Source organism: Sceloporus occidentalis, unplaced genomic scaffold (assembly GCF_023333645.1).
Source record: "Sceloporus occidentalis isolate IW3139 unplaced genomic scaffold, rSceOcc1.0.p SCAF_8, whole genome shotgun sequence".
Taxonomy (NCBI): domain Eukaryota; kingdom Metazoa; phylum Chordata; class Lepidosauria; order Squamata; family Phrynosomatidae; genus Sceloporus; species Sceloporus occidentalis.
Genome location: NW_028316988.1, coordinates 442,010 through 465,690, shown reverse-complemented (window position 1 = coordinate 465,690; position 23,681 = coordinate 442,010). Strand labels below are relative to the sequence as shown.

The following is a 23,681-nucleotide window of genomic DNA, read 5'->3' as shown; positions in this document are numbered from 1 at the left end:
GAGCACATACACCACTACTTTTTCTTTTTCTGTTGCACCATCAAATCTGGGTGGCATTTTTTGGGCAGGAGTGGCAAGGGACCCAGGAAAGGGGGCTGGAATAATGTTCTGGAGGGGATTCAAACTGAGTTGTGGGTTGTCCATCCCACTGACTTACCCAACAAATAGTCAACTTTGTCCAGGTCCAGTTTCCTCAGCTCTGTCTGGTTCCAGACGTAATGGGCATTCTGGCCAAGAGAGAGTAGGAACGTTACACCAGAGAGACCATTTTGGGGGGACACCTCTACCTCCGACTCATAGCATGTGTGGCACCTCCTCTTCCAAGCAGAGGATGATGGGGTTCAGGATCTTTAGCAGAGGCCATGGGATCATCTGTTCCCATTTCCCTATGAATTGAACAGCAACTTTCAAGGTATCCTAGCCCCTGACTGCCCTGATTGGGGATGCTGGGAGCTGCAGTCCAAAACAAGGAACTTCCCCAGGCTCTGATGAGGAGCTATTTTAAAAAGAATTGTAGTCAGTGTTTCTCTGCTTGCATCCATCGTTTCTAATGGACAATTCCAGGGATGGAACCTGACCGGGGCTTTGCAAACACATTAAATAATCCTGAGTAGGGCAGATCTATTAATGGATCCAGTAGGTTTGCGCCACCAAACCAGTGGGTCTGCTGTCGGTGGGACTAGGCCATAGAATTTGGGGTTTAGCATGCAAAACGTGCAGCCAGACTCCAAACATCATGAATCACTGGATTAAAATGGAAGTTGCTTCACCTTCTCGCTCGGCTTCTTCTTCTTCCATTCCTCGATCAGGTTCCTGCCGTCCAGCCGGGTCCCCCGGTACTTGTCCTCGTGCGGATACTCCACATCGCTGGCGTTTTTGGGGAACATGTACTTCCGTCCCCCACCCATGATCACCTAAACCGGCAAAAGAGAAGAGGGATGAGTTACCATTTGCCCACCGGGCATGTTCCCATAAGAGCCAGCATGGCAAAATGGTTTGAGCACTGGAGCCCAGTGCTTGGAATTAGAATTTGTAGTTCATTATATGACACCAGAGCTCTTTGGCAGAGAAGGCTAGATATCTCACAAAACTACAAATCCCAGAACTCCATAGCATTGAGCCATGGCAAAGTGGTGTCAACCTGGATTATGTCTGCAGTGTGGATGCAGCCTAGCAAAGAAACTGCCTGTCCTTGTAATTTGAGGAGGGAAACCATAAATTGAAGGTGAAGAGTTTCTTAATCCTTCCCCTTTGCAAATATTCTCTGAGACTTTGCATGGGCTGCTTTTTCACCAAGGAAAAGAGACAAGAAAGCCAAAAGAGAAACGTTGGACCGCAGAAGGAGCTGCCTCCAGGGGTGAGGGGCTTTCCTTCCTTAGAGATTTGGGATGCCCACCTCTCAGGGATGCTTTTGCGATGGATAGCCTCCATTAGGAGGAGTGGGTTGGGTTGGGCAACCCTTGAGCTTCCCCAAAAACAAAACCTTCCCCTTTCCTCCCTAACCAAGCTGTGCCAACCTTCCTTTATTCTGCTCCGCCTGGAGACAGCCTTTATGTCCAAAAGCAGATTTATTTGACCAGTGTCCCATCTTTCCCCCTGAAATGTTTTCCAGGGCCTTAGGAGGTGATTCAGAAAAGCAGCAGCCCCAGCAAAACAAGACCCAGAAAGCAGCAGCCCTGTCTAATATATAGATGTGTGTATTAATATTCCTCCTAAGAACATAGCAGCCGCTCTCTCTTCAGCCCAGAAGAGCGGCCAAGGTGTCATTATGCCCAGATGGGAGACAAACTGCGCCTTAGTGCTCAAAGGGCTATTAAGGGCCTGAAATAACCGATTCGGACTCTTTGGGGAGCATTTTTTGGTGCATCTGTGTGCTTTGGATCTATTTTCAAACAGGGAAGGGCCCTTCATTATTTATATTGGGGGAGAGAAACGATCTGACTGGCTTCCTCAGATGCCTTCACTGCCAAATGGCACACAGAGGGCAACCTCAAAGCCCATGTGCCACAGGTTGGCAGCTGTTTGCCCTGCTGCGGCTGCTGGTATTTTGGGCAACCGCTGTGCCAAAGTTGCATAAAAGGGGATGGAGAAGGAGGGGGGGAAGGGGGAATTTAGCAGCACTTTTAAGGCCAACCAGTTTTTATTTTTGCACAAAGCTGTGCCAAGCTGGTGTTTGGAAGGTGCCCAAGATGACCGCTTGGCACCCGTAGCCGGCTGGACTCTGAGGTCACAGGCTGGCAAGTCAGGCCACTGTGGCGAAAAGGGGAGCGTGCCATGCCACATTTATTGGCACTCCAGATTTTGGCCCTGGCAACCCTCCATCTCCATTGCGGACAGCAGAGTTTGCTGCATCCTTTCCTACTGCTGCCTCCATCTCCTTCTACTCCATCTACCTTCCATCCCTTCAGAGATGAAGACTCTGGGACATTTGTGGCCAGACATCATCCAAGTGTGGTCAAGATGGGAAAATAGATTAATGACGAAGGACAGAAAAGCTAAGAAAGGCTGCAGCAGTTTGCTTTTGCTGGAGCCGACTGGGAAGAGCAAGGTTACTTCCCTCCTCTCCTCTCCCTCGAATGTCAAGTACGTCTACATTTTGGACTCAGGTTTTTGGGACTTTTCCTGCCAAACTGGGATCTCAGACAATCCAGACATTTTTCATAACCTGCACAGAGAGGTTTCTTCCGAGGAGGAGTCCAATTCGATCGCCAGGCCACAAAATCTGAGAACGAACCTCGCCCAAAGGTCCTGAGCGCCAACCATCGGTCTTCGTGTTCCAGGAAATGGGCCCAAATATTTCCCCCAGGAGCATTTTTAAGTGATGAGTCACAGAGGGTTCTCCAAAAATGCCTCTTCGTGCCACGCAAGAACGAACGGCATGGCAAACTGTGCACTGAAACATTGGTTGGAACCGTTTCTGGCCAGCTTTAAACAATTTCAGCCCCGGGGTGCATTTCATTCCATGTTCATGATGTTTAGGAAGGTCTTTAGAGGAACAAGAGGAAAATATAAACTTTCCTAATCTGACCAAAAAATAAAGTGCTGCACGAGATTCATGGCCAAGAGCCTCATTAGCAAAGCTTGGAAATGTTCGTTTTCCCTCCTTCGCAACAACTCCCAGTATCCCTGGCCAGCCATGATGGGTGTTGTTGTCCAAGAAAAGTAGCTTTTCCAAGCTTGGCTCCTCCGCAAAAGCATTTCTGCCCCCCTTTTTTTGGCCTACAGCTCTAGAATATTTGAATTAAAGACAAGGAAGAAGTCAAGGTTGAACTAGATTCTCCGGCATACTTTCAATTTTTGTTCTTCGTGTGGTTATTGTTGCTTTTGTATAAGGCAGACCACAAACTCTGTGGGAAAGTGGGGGAAGTAACTCTTTTTATCCTGATTTGGAGAGCAAAAATCACACCCCAGGAACTGTGTTTGCATTTCGAGGGAAGCTGACAGTGGCACCAACAAGGACTAGCTTTAAAATACAGGATTATTTACAGATGGTGCACTGGAAAAACCAATGCACTGAGCTCTTCCTGCTAGGCTTTGGTTCCTGGACCAACCAGGGATGCCACAATCTGTGGATGCTCAAATCCCATTGTGCACAATAGTGTAATAAAATGCAAAATCACAAAAAGACTTGTGCCCTTGTCTAGGGTTTTCCTTGCCCAAGGAGGAGCAGGGAGTCAAACCATGGCTTCCTAGAGTCCAATACTCAGAATATTGTACTATGCAAGCTCCCAAGATTTCTTCAGAGAAGGTTTGCCATAGCTTTCCTCTGAAGCTGAGAGAGTGTGCTTTGCCCAAGGTAATCGAATGGGTTTCTACAGCCGAGCAGGGATTTGAATGCTGGTCTTCTAGTTCAAAATTCAAACCATGGCCCCATGCAGACTCCCAAGATATCTTCCATTGCCTTCCTCTGGGGCTGAGAGAGTGTGCTTTGCCCAAGGTGGGTTTCCAGGGCTGAGAGGGAGATTCGAACCTAGGCACTCAAACCACTGGACCACATTGACTAGGGATCAAAACCAGGTGGCAGAGTCAATGGTGAATCATCACCAGAGGGAGCCATTTATCACTCCTTTCCTCTCCCTTTCTCATTCCCTCCCTCCCTCCTTCCCTCTCTGGACTAGACAATAGCCATTGATTGCCCCTTTTTTTCGGAAAGAAAACCAGCTGGCCTGAAATGCCCTGAAGCGATGCCAACTCATGCGCTGCCTTTCCAGTGGCCCAGATAGAAAGCGTCACACACACACCAGACTATATTTATCACGCCTCGCTTCACCCCGAAACCTAGAATACATCTCCAAACAAACGCTGGCACCTCTGCAAAGCCAGGCCCTTCTGCGACGCCTTCCTTTTCTCCGCGCCCATGGAGGAGATTTGGGCAGCAGCATTCTCACCAACAGGTTCACGGGGAACACATGTATATTCTGCTTTCCATTCCTGCGCCATCCAATTCAAAATGGTGGCATCGCATTCATTGGTGGCAGCCGCCATCTTGTTTCCAAAATGGGTTTGGTTCACCTTGGATAGCTCCTTGCAAATTTGGAATAAAACTCAGAGCAACCCCACTAAAATGAGAGACCTTACTCCATGTTAAAGCCTGCATCCACACTGCGGAAATAATCCAGTTGGACACCGCTTTAACTGTCACCGCTCAATGCTACAGAATCCTAGGAATTGTAGAATCCTGGGAGTTGTAGTCAAAGGGAGAAGAAAAGTCTATCTGCTTGAGTAGCATGTAAGACTTGAAATCTGCTTTTCTTGACTGCTTTTCAAATCCAACCTTCAAGGATTTGCAATGCTGCAAAGCATTGCAAATAAATCTTTCCAGGCAGGATTTGAAAAGCAGTGAAGAAAAGCAGATTTAAAGTCTTACAGGCTACTCAGGCCGATATTCACAGAGAGAGATAGAATGGGAGACAATGAGCGCTCCTAATAATTATCGGGTATTGAAGGGGAGCAGCTAGAAAAGCGAGAGGCCAGAGACAAAGCCTCCCTGATATATCCCAGCAGGAAACCCAATTTTGAATCCATTCTATAATTAGCTTGGCGTTGCAGGGTCGGCCGTTGGCACATTCGGGTTGCATGGCTGAAGAAAGGATTCTCTCAAGTGCATGGAAGGGATTTGGGAAGACCCTCCAAGAGCTGGGGAAAGTGTCTGGATCTGGAACCGGGTGTCTTTCCAGGCTGGACATTATGGCTATAGGGTAAGACTTATTAGTGGTCAATGATGCTGCTGGTGGGACACAGCAGCCCTTTTGGGGTCTAGCATCCCTTCACTTTCCATGGGAGGACTGTCTAATTCAGATGGCTAGAATGGATAAGATGACTAAGATGGATGGATAGGATGGACAAGCTAGGCAGACAAGAAGGACAGATAAGAAGGATGGGTAAGATGAACAGATAAGAGGGAGAGATAGGATGGACAGATTGGAGGGACATATAGGAGAGATAGGATGGACAGATAGGATCGGTGGACAGGATGGACAGGTAAGACAGATAGGATGGATGGATAGGATAGATAGGAGCTGACCCCAGGACCTCTAGGGAAGAAACGCAAAAGGTACATGACTGTGTTTTCCTTTATGTCCAGCCCAGTTTCCATCTGAATAGATTCGCCTATCCCTGCGGAGACATTGCCTTGCCCTGCCACAGCGGCTCCTCTCACCCCCAAGTTGCCCACGCCGGCCACCGACCCACGGCCCACACTCACCTCGATGTCTGGGATGTTCTCAAACAACTGGTGGGCGATGTCTTTGCAGCCCTGCTGGAGGGCCTCGGGGGGCATTTCGTTATCCGAATACCAGTCTCGGTCGGCAGAATGAGCGTAGGCGGCGCTGGGGGTGGCGTGGTTCACCCGAGTGGTGGTCACGATGCCCACGGATTTGCCTGGGGGGGATAGGGAGGTCAGCGGGGGAGACAGCCCAAAGGTTTGGGGTCAGGGATCAGTTCTGCCAAAGGTTAGGGGGGCACAGGTTGGCAGCACAACAAAGTTTCCATTACCTTTTGGCTGAGCAGTATCCTGAGATTACAACGGCTGCAATAGCTTGTCGGCGTAGGATGCTGTCTTAATATTAAAGTAATTATCATTTTATATTAAAATCCATCAGTGATACTTCACTGATGGATTTTTGTTTGGGTTTGTTAAATGGCCAACATAGCTACCCCTGCATGTTTTCATATATATGTATATCCATCGACCGTTCTTATCCGAGCAAACGGTCCTCTTTCCCCATCTCTCTCTCTCTCTCTTTCAGTCACCTTGGACACATTAACTGGGTCATACTGGGAAGAGACCCAGGACTATTCTGGGAGGTTATCGACCCTCGCTGGTTAAACATTGCTCCAGCTGACCAAGAAAAGCATTGAATGAGCGAGAGCAAATCCTGGCCTCTGGTCTTCTTCCTCTGCTTTCTCCTTTTCTGCAACCCTGAGCACTCCTTCTCTGTTTTGCTTTTGGGGCCTTTCCCTCCCTCCGCCTGCCTTTGCCACGGGGGACACATGGCGCAACCGTGGGCAAAGTCGAACCGAGGACAAGCCACCTTTGTGGAGAGACCCATGGGGTGACGGAGGACTTGGGCAGAGGCTCCGTTCGAGGGAGAAACCCAGGGTCTATTTTTACCCTGGCTTCAAGGCATGCATAGAAAGAGTCCCTGTCTTTTGGTGAGGCTTTAAATAACTCCTCGATGTTCCCAATGTGGGCACTTGGAGAGGTCAGGCTTTGATCCGATTCTGAGTCAACTCCCCAAATCCCAAGGCAAGCACCGAACCGGGTTCGGCCCCAGCTTCGTGAAAGAGCGGCAAAGAGGGGCATCCCGTTTGGGATGGGTTTCGCACGCTCCGTCTCGCATCCCCCAAAAGTTTGGATTCACTTTTTATTTTCTTGAGTGTCAACACAGAATACCTTCCTTTTTAAAAAAAGAGTCATTTTTCTTTGCTTGGCATTTTCCATCTGTTTGTTTGTTTGTTTTGAAAACAGGAAGATTTTGAGTCCGAGACGCTGGCAAACATTCTGGAGACGGTGATAAAGAGAAGGTCTTTTCGGAGCACCTTCCGGCTCCGTCTGACAATGTACCTGTTCAGGTTTTAGTTTAACCTCTGTCTGTGTTTCGTGACACAAGCCAAGGGCACTCGCCTCAAATCATGGAAGGAAAAACACTGAAGAACATCCTTGCTTTTAGCTTTAGGATAGTCGAAAAGCATTGACCTGGGGTGCATCTGCACTGCAGAAACAATGCGCTGTGACACCACTTTGGCTGCCACGGCTCCATCCTACAGAATCCTGGGATTTGTAGTTTGGTGAAGCACCAGCACTCTTTGGCAGAAAGGCTAAAAATGTGCAAAACTCCAAATCCCAGGTTTCCGTAGGATGGAGCTATGGCACTTAAATTGTATTATTTCTACAGTACAGAAGCATTAAGTCCCAAAACTAGGGGAAAGGCGGGAGAATTAATGATTGATTGATTGATTGATTTTCTGCCTTTTCCTCCTGCACTGGGACTCAAGGCAGTTTCATTTACCTATTTCCCTCCCCACATTTTCTGTGACTACACAACCCCATCTTCTCACAATTCTACTTTTTCGAAAGCTAAATATTTGACAAGAGCTCAACAAACAAGGAAGTCTCAAGACCAGAAAAATCCAATGTCTCATTGTCTGAAAAGCTCAGCCTCCCCTGAGTTCCCCCCCAAAATCCCCCCCCAAAAATGAAGTTTCCTCTATTGCAAAGGCGCCGCTGAGGAGCAAAATTTGTCCTGGGGACGCAGTGTGCCCTCCGTCCGTCCCCCGGACTTACCGGCTGCTTTGGCCCACTTGAGGATGGAGGTGACTTCGTTGCCGGCGGTGGTGTTGCACTGGGAGCGGGTGACAGCCGCGCTGACCCCCACGGTGCCCTCGTTGGCCTTCACCCCGCACAGGTACGCCGTGGCGGTGCCCGCACTGTCCGGCACTTGGGCGTTGGTGTTGTACGTCTGTCAAAAGGAGGAGGCAATGGTTGAACTCGCACCTGAGAGCCGGTCCCAGGAGCTGGTGGGTCCTAGGTGTGTGCATGTGTGGATAGGTATATCCGCTTTGGGCTTCAGTCCATACTTGAGGGAGATATCCAAGGTATTGGGTTCTAGGTGTGTCAAGGTTTTAGGTGTGTCAACACAGAATAAGGTGAGGAAGGGGAAGACAGTCTCTGAATCAGACCCAGAATTCCTGGTTGTGGGTCCGGTGTTTTAGCCTTTGGCTTCTGATAGAGGGCAAAGGGGTGCTCCTGAAAAATCCAGAGACGGGGGGCAAAAGCAAACACCAAAGCCCTCCTTGTACGCCTCCCCCTTTGCAGCTGGCATTTGCAGGTAGACTGCTCCTGAAGATGGAGGCCAAACACCCATGTCATCACCACCCCAAACTTTTCTCTAACACCCCCTTTTTAGGGTTGTCTAAACTAGAGGACAGCTATGTGACATTGCTTAGGGGACTACAATCCCCATCGTCCCCAATTGGGGGATGCTGGGAGGGGCACTACCGCCCGCAAAGGAGCCTTTTTCCAAGCCCCAAGGCAGCGTCCCCAGCCCAGTCCCTGCGCCATGAAACACACCACAAGTTAACAGTGTGTTCTGTGGGAAAGAACATACTTTGAAAACCTCGGCCCAGAATCAACCGCCCATAAATTTCATGGCTTGGCTCCGAGTTCTAGAAGGATGAGAAAAGAAGAAAAACTTGCCTGTCTCTCCATATTCCTCCTCTCCGGGGCAGGAACTATTTTGTAAACCGCATATATCCTCCTTCGCTTGGATTTTGTGTGTTTGTGCTGAACTGTAACACCCCCCAAAATTAAATAATTCAAGTCTTGCAAGGCTGGCTTTGCAAGACAGCAGCTGAGTGCAAGAAGCCATTTTAATGTGCAAAGGTCTCTGTTGAAGAACGCTCTGGCTCAGTTCCCCACAAGTGTGTTTTTAAGAAGGAAAATAGCCAGCGCCAGGCCCAGGAAACCCTAAACCAAGGCAGGAATGCAAAGAAGAGCAAAGGGGAAAATGCTGGAGAGATTAGGTATTAATTTCAGATGGATTGGGAAGAGGGCAGGAGGAAGGCTAGCCAACCTTTGGCTTCCATCGCTCCTAGTTAAGCGGACAGACACTTCTCTCACAGAAAGCTGCTTTCTCTGATGCATGTCCAGCTGACCCTTGCTCTAAAGCAGTGGCTCTCAAACTTTGGTTCTCCAGGTGTTTTGCACTTCATCTCCCAGAATTCCTGGCTGCTGGCCATGCTGGCTAGGGCTTCTGGGAGCTGAAGTGCAAGACACCTGGGGGACCAAGGTTTGAACCATCAAGACTCCCCTCCACTTGAGAACTGGACCCCCGGGGAACCTTTGACCGGAGGGGCAGAATTTGCATTTGGAGGAGCAAAATGTCCTCCTTTCACCCCTTGTATCCGCATCCCTATGAATTAGTGCTATGGAGGAAGGATGGCAATCAATGGATTTAAATTGCAAGCAAAGAGGAAGACTCTTCTTTGCAAGGTCTGTTCAAGTGCGGAGTAAGGACCATCTTGGAGTCTCCTTCACTGGAGGTCCTTAAATGGAGGGCATCTTTCAAGAGTGTTTTCCCTCCATGGACCTTGGGGTACCTTCCAACCCTATGAATCTGTCCTATAGAGAGAGAGAGAGTATATATGTATGTATATATCTATATCTATATTTGTACATAATTTGTTAAACTAGCTGTATGTCTTCTGCACAAATCTCAGGGCATGGCAGCCAGGGGACACTGGGAGTTGGGGACCAGGGCTGGCAAAGGGATGATGAGAGTTGTAGTCCCCAATAAAGGGACTTATCAGAGCACTAAGCTTTCCCTCCCTGTTGGCGCTCCCAGACAGCCATGCCTATGCTCTTGGCAAGATTATTCTTGGCATGGCTTCCATGTGTACCTAAAGGATTACTCTCCCACAGGTACCTGCCTCATCTCAAGTGTAAGGGCTTTGGGCATGACCCAGGTATGCGTCACCCCATTGGCAGCCCTCTTGCTTTGGAGCACCTGGCGCTCCATGGGTCACCATGACGTCCCCAAGCTCCATCCAAAGTCTTTTTCTTTGCTTCGGCCCTTGAAATTCTTTGCCTCTTTTCACTCTGATGCAAAGGCAAAATACAAGGGCTCCCTGGCATATCGCCCCGCTCTGCCCTTCCAGTGTTTTCTTTGGTATTCTTCCATACCCACAGTTTTAGCTCTCTTTTTTCATGCCATGAGACCCATCCTGATGGGGAGTGACCCTGGCTAGACCCAAGTGGAGTTGCAGCAAAATATTGCAGCACAAAAGGAGGGTTCTCCCTCCTTAAGGTTCCTGCTTCCCAATTTCATCCCCAAATACCAAGACCACTATCCTGACCCATCCTCTTTGCCTGTTTTAAGAGGGCAGGGCTGTCTTTACTTTCCCCCATTTTATTATTTGTCCCCCCAGGTGTTCAGGAAACCCACTTTGGCTGCAAAATTGCCATCTTTCAGAATGGTGGAAATAAGAGGGCATGACAGAATTTTGTTGCTGTGTTCCTTTAAGTCATTTCCAACTTAGGGCAACCCTATCGTGGGGTTTTCTTGGCAAGATTGGTTCAGAGGAGGTTCGCCACCATTTCCTTCTGAGGCTGAGAAAGTATGACTTGCTCAATGGGTTTCCACAGGGATTCAAACCCTGGTCCCCAGAGTCCCAGTCCAATGCACAAACTGCTATATCACCCTGGCTGTGAGTAAACGGATGTAAAACAGTCATTAATCCTTTAATTGCAAGTCTCTGGGGACATTGGGACACTGTGTTTTAAGTAACTATTTAGCCCTTTTAAAATGTGTGTCCCATCCTCTCGGCTGCTTAGGGCCGTCCATTCAAGACCATCATCCCAGGCCTTGACGTTTCTGGGCCAAAACCTGAGGCCTCAGGAAATGTCATCAAGCATTACGCATCAAGCACAAACCCACAACGGCTCACAGTTTGTCATTCAAACGCACGGAAAGTATAATTTTATGTTGGGAAATGAAGACAGGAGTCTTAGCTGAAGTCTGGGCTGCTCCCAGGTCAAGGGACTACAGAAGTAATGCAGTCTGACACCACTTTAACCGCCATGACTCAGTGCTATGGATTTCAGCTGTGAGATATTTAGCCTTCTCCGTTGGAAAGATAGAGAGAAGTTGGCAGCATGAGCTTTCCTAGACCTGAGCCTATGTCTTCAGATGGTGCCGCTACAAACTACAAATCCCAGATGCCTCCTTTCATCTGAAGACATAGGCTCAGGTCTGCGAAAGCTGATGCTGCCAACTTCTCTCTATCCGTTAATCTGAAAGTTGCAGCAAGATCCCTTTGCATACAGATTGTTTTATTTTAAGTTTCTAAAGAACTTTTGTCAGGAGCTGCCTTGGGTCCCTTTCTGGGAGAATATAAATAAAAACCCCAGGAATGGATAGCATGGAGCCATGGCAGTTAAAGCAGGGTCACACTGGATGAATTCTGCAGTGCGGATGCAGCCTCACCTTTTTACAGAGATGGGATGAGGATCATTTACTCTCCCCTATTTGCTTCTGCAGAGCAGAGCAGAGGGTGAGCCCTGGCTCTACAGCCCTGGCTCTATTTTATTTATATGTATTTCCAGGAGAGGCAAGCTAAGTACGGAAACACCTAGAGACTCCCTGGAAAGTCTTTGCAAGTTGCAGTGACAAATGAATTAAGTCTTGCAAACTGTATCTGGCTGCTGTTTTAGTTGCCTGGAGCTTTGCATAGAGCCTTTCCCTCTTGCCCAAAACTGGAGAATTTGCATCATTCTCTCACAATGCTTTTTAAAATGTATACTATAATTATCTGTACTGACTTTATTCTATTTGTAAAGTGCCACTATATCAATAAATGGTAATAGTAATAGTAGTAGTAGTAGTAGTAATGATATGGAAATGACACAGGAAATGTGGAAACATGGGGCCAGGCCACCGGGTCGCCTTCCTCCTTACCTTAGAAAGGGCCACATAAGGAAAGCGGTCCATCTCCAGGACGGTTTCTTCTCCGTTGTGGTTCTGCAACTGACCCTTGAGGATGCGGGCGGCCGTCACAGTGGGGACCCCCATGCCTAAAGAAGAAGAGAAGGCAGTGTGTTAGTCTGGTTAGAGCACACAAGGGGGACGATGGGTCCTAAAGTCCCCACAGCCCCAAACCAGCCCTCTTCTGAGGGTCCCCAAATGGCCACTGCTGCTGTCCCCAGAACACCTCTGATGGCGGACTTATTATTATATACATTTTCTCATTTTGTACATATCTCTTGACCTCCCCAAAAGCACTCACCGTCTCCCAGGAAGAGGATGACGTTCTTGGCCACGTTGGTGTTGAGTTCCTGGAGTCTCAGGGCCTTCTTTAGTGTCTCCTGGGCTTGGTGTCTCCAATATTGTGGGTTCTTCTCCTTCTCTGCAATGGAGAAAACGGAGAGAGGGAAGGATGAAAAGGCTCAGGTAAGACCCAGGCACACCTTTCCCTCCCTCAAAGTGTGTCTTCTAATATATTAGAAATCAATAAGGGGATCAATCACTGATCAATACAGTTCCTAGGGGCAAATTTTAGGCCTTAGCAAACCTGGTCTTCGCAGCCGACTGATTCTCCAAGTCACTCACCTGGAACCAAGGCGAAGGATGCTTGGAGCAGCAAGGCAAAGAGCAAGGCTTTCATAGCGAATCCTTGGAGAAACGGATTTCTAGGCGCAGGGTGCAGAATGAGCAACGTTCATGCACCAGCTGGTTCTTCCGGAGGATGCTTCCGATGCTAAATGAGAGCAAAAGGAAAGGAGCAGGTGTGTCAGAGGTTTGGGTGTGCAAACGGGGAGAACAAAGCGTTACACAGGATGTTCCCTTCTACGGGCCCAAAGTCTCCAAAAGTGTCACTTTGCATGCTGATTTTCCAGACTAACGTGGCTATGTCTTTGAATTTTGAGCTCGGCCACAGTCAGTGGTAAAGGATTTATGCCTTCCCTGGGGAGAGGCAGAGTAGTAGTTAAGAAGTTAATGGTGGCATCGTTCATTAATCTGCCTCAGGCAGCCAAGTGTCTCGGGGCGGCCAAGTCTCCCTCTGGCCTCTTGGGCAACAGTCACTGGTGGCTTCCAATGAACCAGAGTGAGTGGGTTATCCATTTTGGGTTTTAGTCTGAACTTATCCATATTTCCACCAGAACTATGGCATTCTTAGGACAATGGGGTTTGGGTCCATTAAGCACAACACAAGGCAATCCCTCAAAGGGGTGAAGCCAGGAGAGGTACCCCAACAAAACACATGCCGAGCCGCTCCTGATTCTCCACTCAGTTTTTGTGGTTTCTGCTTTCCTCGTCTCAGCACTATCTTCAAAAAACCCTCCTGTTGCCTAAACCAGAGTCACAGAGCCCCAACTGCCTCCGTTTCCTGGGGCCTGGCCCATTTCCTGAGTTCACTGCTGTTTCTGTTTTTGAGGCACGTTTTCAGCACCAAGCCCTGGAGCCATCAACCTTTGGAGGGAAGGCCATTGGCAAAGACATGGTGGGCCTTGGCCATTCAAGCCTCCCGCTTTGCCATGGCTCCATCCTTTGGGATTCTGAGGTCTGTAATTCTGTAAGATATCCCCCCTTCCCTCTCAGCCGCGACAACAAACCATACAAAGTTCTGGACTCAGCAGGACTACCCTCAAAGATCAGGGAATTAATTTGCACCCACTCCAATGAATTAATTGCATCCACCCCTGAGTTTGGTTTCTTTCAATAGACTGGAAGTGGCTCTCCCGTCTTTCTACTTTCTGCATTTGCCAGGATGCCTTGTAAAATCGCCTTCTTCAGAAGAGGCATTCTCCTCCTGGCATGAAGGGAATGCCTCTTCTTCCAAGAAGTCCTCCACCATCCACATCTTTTGTATGTATTTGAAATAGGAAAAGGAGACTTGAAAGCACTGCCACCAGTGCATTTGGACACTGTCAAACGTGTGTGTGTTTAAACAATGCATCAACTCATGAAATGCTGTAAGTCTAGTTCCCTGGGGGAAGGAGCCCTTGGCACCGAGAAGAGGGACGTTCCTCTTATGTTGTTCTTCGAAAGGGCAGGGAGTGCAGGACACCTTCCTCCCTTGCCAAGATCCAGGACGGCTCCTGCTTTCGTGGGCCAGATTTCATGGGTGGGTTTACTTTGGGCTGATTTGGCCTTGTATCTTGTATTTCCAATGGAGATAGTAATAATAATGAAAGAGGAACGCCCCAGATCTCAAAGCCAAGAAGCCCAAGCACCCCCTTCCCCAGCTGACAAGATCTGCAACCTCCCCTTTCCAAGATTTCAGAGACGAAAACCAGGAGACACGTGGCCAAGACGACAAAATGTTATTCATGAAGGAGATTCAGTCTCAGAGAGGCTGCGGCAGTTTGCTTTTGCCTGAGTTGGCTAGGAAGGGCAGGACTCTTTGCCCTCCTCTTAACCGCTCAGTTAAATGCAGATACAACCTCCTTTTGTGCTTTGAACAACCTCAGTTTGCAGCAGCTGAAATAACCAGAGTTGTGTCTTCCTGCAGCAGGCAGAAAGGGGTTGGATTAGATGGCCTTTGGTGTCCCTTCCAGTTCCATGATTCAACGAAAGGGTGAAAGCCAAGGAGAAAAGAGGAGCCCGAGATTGAGCAACACCAACGTGGACCCTCCGTTGTGCCCAGCCTGCCCACTTCACGGCTGCCTCCGAACGCTGCCAAGCCTCCCAAAGAGCAACAGTGGCTTTCTGAATAAGCCCCTCGCTGCCGTAGCTAATTCCCTGGGATTATTCCCACTGAGCGCCAGCGATCCCATGAAATGTTCTTAAGAGAAGCCTGGCATGAAGCCCAGCCAAAATCCACCCGGCAGCAGAGAAGGGAAGAAAAGAAAGAGCTTGACGGGAGAGATGCCCAGGCTGGGCTGGCACACTCAAGGGGCACCTTGGCTCGACGGATCGGTTGCAAACGGCCAGAGACAGGGAAGCACCTGCCTGCGGACAAAGGATGGGCAGAGGGGCCTGTGCCACCCACCACATCCTTGCAACGCTGCAAAAAGAGAGTCCCAAAGTGATAAGGCAGAAAGCCAGGGGCGGCAAGCAAAGTTTAGGAATGAGCCACAGAAGTGTGGCATGGTTTGCATAATTGGAGGCCACTGCAGGGACACACGCACAAACACACAAAATGGTGTAGGCGATTCTGGGCAAAAGGACTGGCAAAACACTGTCTTGCAACACTGATCCCAGTGCATCGCCTGAACCACATCTCTCCTGGCACGCCAAACATGTTTGATGTGCTTTTTGTGGGAATCTACTTAATCATTCTGCTGGATGTGGTAGGCTCACAGCTGTGGAAGGTTCCTTTTTTTAATGGAATACAATCTCCAAAACCCCCCACCCAACATGGGGATGCTGGAGGTTGTAGTCCCAAAAGAAGAACCTTTCCCCCGCTCTGCTTTTGGGATTGATCCACCTCCTGGAATTCTTCTACTCTGTTTTTCCTTTAAAAGCATCTAAAAGCAAAATGAAGAAAGGTGATCTGAATGAAAGCATTGAAAACTCAAGGCAATGTGTCAACTCATTAATATATTTGCAAACTGAGCAGTGATGGGTTGGAAGCCATGGCAAACCCCTTGTTATGGCATCTTAGAATCATAAAACCTTAGAGCTGGAAGGGACCCCAAGGGCCAGGTAGTTTAAAAACCTGTTTAAAACCCTTTGGCATCCCAAACCCAAAGGCTTCCTTCTGCCATGCAGAAAGACACAACTCCAGCACTCCCAAAAGATGAATGCGCATTGCCTTTGCACATGGTGCATTGCAACTGAATTAGCTGCATGCATTGGCCGCTGATCTACATTGCACAACATTGATACTCAGCTACAGGAGTTATGTAATGTAACTCCATTGGCGGGTATTTAATCTCTGGTGGGAAACCTGACCCATGCATTGCCGGAGCGCATCTGGAACGACTTAAGTCCATGAAAGCTCAGGCTGAAACAAGTCAGTTTTGCAGCTGGATTCCTCCTCTCCTCACCCAGCCTCACTTTTTCCTTTGGATGCTGCAACCAAGAGGAGAAGAAACCATGCGCGGGGGTTGGAGTGGATGGCTTTAGAGGTCCTTTCCAATTCTGTGATTCATTGTGAAAGCAAAGTGGAATGGGTTTTAATGTCCTCAATGGTTCGTCAAAACCAGCTCCTCTGCCTTTGGGCGAGTTTTACTCTCCCTTTGGGTGCCGACTTTGGCAAACTGACAAAGCCCAAGGGCCCTCATCCGGCCCAGCATCCGGGTTTCCACGGACTTCCCCGGTTTTTAATGTCTTCTATGACATTTCCAAGTGCCTCCTTGGATGCTGAAGGGTTTTAACTCGGTGCTGTGCTGATTTTAACCGTTGACTCGGCTTGTTGTTGCTGTTATGTGCCTTCAAGTCGTTTCTAACTTTTGGCAACCCTAAGGCGGACCTGTCATGGGGTTTCCTTGGCAAGTTCCTTCCAAGGAAGTTTGCCATTGCCATCCTCTGAGGCTGAGACAGTGTGACTTTGCCCAAAGTCACCCAAGTGGGTTTCCATGGCAGAGCCAGGATTCGAACCCTGGTCTCCAGAGTTGCCGTCCAACACTCAAACCACTGTCCTTTTTTAAATGGCATTTTACCCCTTTTAGCAGCATGTTGAAAAAAACTTTCATGTCTGTGAATGGTACAATTCTATTATAACGGTGCATGTTTTTAATTGTATTGCACCCGTTTTAAACCATAAGTTACTTTGAAAGCATTCTTTGGCCTGTTACAGACTGCCAAAATAAAGCTGCTTTGGGTCTCTTTGGAGGTATGCTATTTAAATGATGCATGCATCCTAAGAATCCGGAAGCTGCACCAAAGCTGCACTCCAGTGCTTAGGAATGGACTGTGGCTTTGGCACGACCTCCGGACTCTTAGGACCCATGCGTCATTTAAAGAGCATACCTCCAGAGACCCAAAGCAGCTTAATTTTGGCAGTCTGTAACAGGCCCTTGGTTTTTCAAAAAGGTGGGAAAATTCAGCATTGGGGGCAACCAAATCAACCCCTCTTTTAATCCCAGGATGAGGAATATATGTGTGTGTGTGTGTGTGTGTGTGTGTGTATATATATATATATAATTTTAACATTTTAATGCACTTTAGTATTTAATTGTTTTAATGGAGGATTGTTTTACTGTGTATTTTATACTTTCATGCAACTTTTGTAGTGTTTTTAAGCTGTATTTGGTATTATTTCCTGCCTTAGCATTGGGAGAAAGATGGGACATAAATGAATAAAACATTAACATTAATTCTCTTGCTGTGCAATTGATGCCATCCAAAGGTTCACAACCATTTCCTCCATCCCTGGTTTAGCTGGAATTTTGAAGTATTGATTCAATTGCCTTTTCAAGCACCTAAGAAATGGGGCAGAGAGAAGGAGGTGAAGCCCCATAATCTAAGCACGAACCAAATGCTTTTCAACTGCCCTGCTTTGGCTGAGATAGTCCCAATTCATCCTTTATTGCCCCACTTTTCTGATGGTTTTAAAATGTCCCGGTTTTCTTCCTGCCATCTTTAGTTGCCCCAAAATGAGTTCAAAATGCAAAAGTAGTTTGCACTCGGTGAACTCAGCCGGAAGAGGAAAGCCTTGCTTCCCAGTCAGTTCAAGCAAAAGCAAACTGCTGTCTCTCTCCAAGCTTGCATCACATTCATAATTTGGGCCACACTGACCTCAATGCTATTTCCACCTGTGAAACGCTGGACGCTCCGGATCCCTCCTGCCCCTTTCCCTGGGAGAGGTTTGGGTGGCAAACGGCTTCCTTTGGGATTTGGCCAAATGCCTCTCTTTCCCTCGGCCAGTTTGGAAAGCGCCTTTTGTCACACTTCTTCCTGGCTCATCTCAGTATTTATAAACCCTCTTTCTGAGCCAAATCCTCTCAAATGCAATAAAGCTAAAGGGCTCCTTTGTTCTGAGCAGCTGACTGAGTGTCCAGCCGGTGCTCTGCTTTTCCATCGCTCACCTGGATCTCCTTAATCCACTCTGAGGAGAGCCACTGGATCCCTTGGATGGACTGAGTCACTGTACAACAAAAATCTAGTGGGTCTACTGTCCTTAAAAGGAAGTGAGGAGGGAAGAAGGAAGGGAAAAACTGAAGAATATTTAAAAAGGAAGTCAAGGTGGATTAAAGAAGTGAGGAAGGTAGAAGAAGGGAAGAAAAGAGGGAGGGAGGGAGGGAGATTAAAGAAGGGAATCAAGAGTGGATCAAGGAAGCAAACAAGGAAGAAGGAGGGAGGAAAAAAGGAAGGAAGGAAAAGACTGAGGAAGATTTAAAATGGAAGTTAGGATGGATTAAAGAAGCAAGGAAGGAAGAAAAAGAGGAAGGGAGAGAGATTAAAGGAGGAAACTAGGGGCAGATTAAGGAAGCAAATGAGGAAACATAGTGAGTGAGAGAGGAAGGAAGGAAGGAAGGAAGGAAGGAAGGAAGGAAGGAAGGAAGGAAGGAGCAAGCTTCCCCCAGGTCCTGCTCTCTGCTTGGGGCTGCTGGCAAGGATGCAGAGCAGCAGAGAGGCCTTGGCCCCCATGATCCGTTCTGCCAGCCCCACAGACAGACAGAGAGACAGGGACCCTGCTCCCAGGTCCTGGGAGTCCCCTGTGACTTGGGGGGGGGCACGAGAGGGTCCCCCCAGAGCCCCTGTGCTGCCCTTAGCCCTGGCGCTCCAGGCCCCTCATTAAGCCTCCCTAACGAAAGAAGATCCCAGATCCGTTGGTGGCCCTTGCTCTCTCCGCCAGGACCAGCTGCCCAAAGCCCAACCCTAGGGAGGATCTGTGTGAAGAGTGTGATGAGCACCGTCCTTATCGACACCAGTCCCTTGCCTTTCCCGCTTGGCCCTCCAGTTAACAGGGCCAAACCCAAGGGAGAGCGCCGTCTGCATCATCTGGTCATGCCTTTTCCCCAGGGAAGAAGCCCTGGATCCCCGAGTATTGGACAGGGCATGGAAAAGGTACTGGGGTCCCCTCAGGTGTGGGGAGCAGAGGAAGAAGGCTAAGCCTTGCCATCCAAAAGGCAATTTTTCCAAGCATGCATCAGTCTCTGGGGGGACATTGCCCTCCAAAAAAGTAACTTTTCCAACCTCTGATGTTGGGGCAGGGGGAAAGAAGATGCCTGTTTGCTTAAGGAGAGACTCAGACCCCCCCCCAAACTGTGGGGACAGTCCTTCTGGGAAGGCACTCTGCACATGCTCAGGAGCTCAGCAGGCGAAGGCAAGCAGTTCTAGGGTTGGGGAGATTACGCTTGGGCCCCTGGGAAATTGGGAGATTTTGAGGGGCAGAAGGGAGGAAAAGAGAGAAAGAAAGGGGGACAGTGAAAGAAAGGGAGAGAAAAGATGCTGGTTCATGTCTGAGTAAGGAAAGGAGGAAGAGGAGGAGATGAAGAAGAAGATGAAGAGAGAGGATGAGGAAAAGGAAAGAAAGGGAAAGAAACAGAAAAAGAGAGAGGAAGCCGGTTTAAGTCTGAGGAAGGAATTAGGAAAAAAGGAGGAGGGAAGAAGATAGAAATGAAGAGGGAGGATGAAGAAGAGGAAAGAAAGAAAGAACGAAAGAAAGAAAGAAAGAGGAAGTTGGCTCAAGTTTAAAGAAGGAATTTGGAAAAAAGGAGGGGGAGATGATGATGATGATGATGATGATGAAGAAGAAGAAGAGAGAGAGAGAGAGATTGGAGAGAGGAAGAGAAGAAAGAATGAGAAGGAAAAGGCAGCCAGAAAAAGAGTAAGAAAGTGTGAGTGAGGAAGGCAGCCAGGAAGGAAGGAAGAGGTGAGGGAAAGAATAAGAAAGAAGGGAAAAGAGAAGGAGGGAGGGAGAGTGGGGAAGAAGAAGAAAAGAGAGAGGAAGGGAGAAAGGAAGAGAAAAAGAATAAAAAGGAAAGTGTGAGGAGAGAGTGAGGAAGAAAAGGGAAAGGATATGAAAGGGGAGAAGGCAGAGAGAACAAGAAGGAAAGAAAAAAGAAAGGAAGGGGAGAGAGAGGAAAAGAAAGAGAAAGAGAAAAAGGAGAGAGAAGCAGAATGGAAGAGCGAAAGAAAGAGAGAGAGAGAGACAGACAGACAGGAGAGAGAGAGAAAGAAAGAAAGACAGACAGACAGCTAGTGGGTTGAGGGTCCCCTCTGTCCATCTTGGGGGCACCAAGGGGGGTTCTGGACATTGGCTTCAAGGGGGGAGATGGGGTTTCCCAATTCCTTGGCTTCCTCACCTTCTCCTCCTCCTCCTCCTCTTCTTCCTCTCTCTCGTCGGCCGGAGGGTCTTGGGCATCGCCGCCTCCGCCAGAGGGACCTCTGCTCTTTTTAAAGAAGGAGGGAATGAGGGAGGGAGGGAGGGAGGGGGAGGGAGGGAGGAGGGAAGAGGGACCCCCCTCTGCTTCTCAGGGGGCGCCCCCTGCTGGACGCAAAGGGAAGGGAGGCGCACTCCTCTTCTCACTTCCCTCCACTTTCTCTCCATCCTCCTCCACCTTTCCCTCTTTGCAGCTTCCTCACTGTTCCTTTTGCTCCCTGGCCAAGCCTCCTCTGCCTCCTTCCCTTCCTCTTCTCCTTCTCTCTCTTTTGTGTGTTTTCAATCCCTTCTCCACTCAAGGACACCTCTCCCTCCTTCTTCTTCATCTTCCTCTCCTCCTTTCCCTCTCTCCCCCTTTCCCTCATTTTTGCCATCCCATCATCCTGCTGTACAGTTGGCCCTCTGGATCCACAGGGGTTTTTTAATCCATAGATTCAAGCAAGGCTTGAAAATATTTTTTAAAAAGATGTAAATTCCCAAAAGCAAACCTTGATTTTGCTGATTTTACATAAAAGGGTCACCATTTCCGTCTGCCAATGTCTTTCGTGGGACTTGAGCATCCCTGGATTTTGGCCTCCATCTTATGGAACCAAACCCCGGCGGATAACAAGGGCCCACTGTCTTTGCAAAAGGAGGAGCCCAGGGGCTTCAAAAGCATCTGGGATCAATTCTGCTCCTTCTGGTTCGCCTAATAACGGAATCGCCACCATCTGGATGCGGTTTTATGGCCGACATGGCTACCCTTGTCTTGCTTTGCCTTTTCATAGGCTTGTTTTTAAAACAGTTGCAAATGTACTATACAGCATCAGCTATAACAGGGCCTGAGGAATGTCACTGCAACAACTACACAATTACCCCTCCTGCCAACCTCTGCTCTTACTTGAGATTCCAGCTCAGCATTAGGAACTAATGCTAAGAGCTGTTGGACATGCTGTCTCAGTGGAGTCTCCTTCTTTGGAGGCTTTTGCACAGAGGCCATGTGTCCCAGGGAGTGCTTTGACTGTGTCTTCCTGCATGGCATGGCCAAAGGGAGTCAGACTGGGCAGCCCTTGGGATCCCTTCCAGTTCTAGGGTGCTATGATCTGAAGGGGTCTCATGGAGATCCCTAGGACAGGACATGAACCAATGGATACAAATAAGCAGAAGAGAGATCCCACCTGAACATTTGGAACAACATCTTGACCATAAGAGCTGTCCGGCGGTGGGACAGACAGCGTGTCCAGGGGAGGGTGGTGGCCTCTCCTTCGTCAGATGAGCATCTTTTAGGGTTACTTTAGCTGTGCATTCCTACCTGGCAGAGGTGTCCCTTGCGCCCCTTTCCAGCACTGCGATTCTACGATCTCTCTTGCAACTCCAGGCGCGCACCAGCAGGCAGCAGTGTTGGCCAAGGAATCCATGCTGAGCTCATGCGCCGCAGCCGTGGGTCCTTGAAGACCTGCTCTTTCCCCCAGGAAACATCCATCTGGCCCCTTTCCTTGCAAGAAAGAAAGAGGGATGCTCCTGCAGAGAAAGAGAAAAGCTGGGTAAGGCCCAAGGCATGGACACGGGGTCACCCCAAACTCTGGATTTGGTTAGACTTAACTTGGAATAATACTGCACCCATAATATCAATACTGGTATTATTATACTAGTATTATATATGCTGTTATTATGGTATTTGTAATACTGCATACATATACCAAACTACTGCTTTGGTCAGACCTCACCTGGAATAATACTGCATCCATAATACCAATACTGGTATTATACACGATATTGTTATCCTGGTTTTATACATGTTATTATTAAGGCATACATAATACTGCATACATATACCAAACTACTGCTTTGGTCAGACCTCACCTGGAATAATACTGCATCCATAATACCAATACTGGTATTATACACGATATTGTTATCCTGGTTTTATACATGTTATTATTAAGGCATACATAATACTGCATACATATACCAAACTACTGCTTTGCTTAGACCTCACCTGGAATAATACTGTTCTGGGCACCACAATTCAAGAAAGATGCTGAGAAACTGGAGCATCCCCAGAGAGAGACCAAAATGGTGAAGGAAACCATAAAGCTTTACAAGGGGAGACATGGATATGTTTAGTTTCAGGGGCGACACGCTAGCCATGCTTAAATATTTGAAGGGATGGAGCAAGCTTGTTTGCTGCTGCTCCAGAGAATAGGACCCAGAGCAATAGATGCAAAATACAGGAAAAGAGATTCCAACTAAACATTAGGGAGAATTTATAACCTCACTCTATTCTGCTTTGGCCTGGCTTCCCTTGCAAAGAGATAAGCAAACATGACATGGTGGCATCTTGGAGAGTAAACCTACCAACGCTGGGCAAACTTTCCACATCCCACACTTGGGAATATTCACTCCTTTCTGAGCAGACTTGTAAAGAAAATATATGCATTGCACCAAAGTCTGTTAGCTATTAAGCTGCAACAGAATACTTGTTCGGCTGCCGTTGTGTTTTGGCACGGTCGGCCGCGGTGGTTTTAATGTTTTATCTGCTGTTCCCTATTTGCTCAAACCATCCAGCCTTCCTCTCCCTTCGCCATTTTCTTCTAAACGCTTCTGGAAGCTCCATATTTGGAAGTCGCCGAACACTTTGCAAAGGGCAAATCCAACCCCCGAGACCTTTGGAGACGGAAGCCAAAGAAGCCCCAATCCTAGCAGAACAAACCGGCTGCGTCTCAGAAAGGTCTTGTTCTGGTCAGCCCCACGGATTTGGCGCCTCCGACAAAAGCCCAAATATTCTGTTCTATGCCCTTTCTTTGGGGCTTCTTCCAGGGCTGAGCAAGGATTCGAACCTGGTTCCTGGCTCTCACTGTATAGAGAGATTTACTTACGACCGCATCCCCAAAGGGAAACCAATCTGGCTCTGAGAAAAATGCTCAGACATCTTCCAAAACGCATTATTTTCCCCAAGGCTCTGTAAAATATTATCATAAAACCGATGTGAAACACGCAGCAACGGATAAAACACTCACAACGGCAAAGCAAGCAAGGAAACAATAAAGCCAGCGCCATTATTCCTCCCTGATGGGCTTTCAGTGCTTTTAATCTGTTTTGAATTTACGGCTGTTTTTAATGGGACAGTCTTTAATTGGAGGAAAATAAACTCTTTTACTATGATCATTGTCTTCTGGCTTAGCTTTAATCTATGTTAGGGGCTGCCTCGAATCTCATATTGGGAAGGCGGAGGGATAGCCAATCAATCAATCAATCAATCAATCAATCAATCAGGACTGAAGCTTTGCCAATGGTAGAGATGGTCTCAGTGCAAACACAAATACACACACACACACACACACATATATATATATATATGACACATGACAGACAGGGACACAGAGCTGTACCAACCAAAAATCCCTTTCCTCCGCTGGAAAAAGGCG

At 48.1% G+C, this 23,681-nt stretch overlaps 1 protein-coding gene across 2 annotated transcripts in view; it reads right to left on the bottom strand.

Annotated features, from left to right (window-relative positions):
* LOC149307592 (alkaline phosphatase, tissue-nonspecific isozyme-like) overlaps positions 1-23,681 on the bottom strand; it is a 56,510-nt gene that overhangs the window by 4,169 nt on the left and 28,660 nt on the right. For both annotated transcript variants that reach the window (XM_089537288.1, XM_089537289.1), the window contains exons 3-10: positions 21,566-21,774; positions 12,609-12,756; positions 12,286-12,405; positions 11,958-12,073; positions 7,787-7,961; positions 5,705-5,880; positions 771-914; positions 158-227 (exon numbers count right to left, since the gene is read on the bottom strand). In XM_089537288.1, coding sequence (XP_089393414.1) covers positions 158-227; positions 771-914; positions 5,705-5,880; positions 7,787-7,961; positions 11,958-12,073; positions 12,286-12,405; positions 12,609-12,663 — 856 coding nt within the window. In that variant the 5' untranslated portion in view covers positions 12,664-12,756; positions 21,566-21,774. The remainder of the gene's footprint in view (positions 1-157; positions 228-770; positions 915-5,704; positions 5,881-7,786; positions 7,962-11,957; positions 12,074-12,285; positions 12,406-12,608; positions 12,757-21,565; positions 21,775-23,681) is intronic.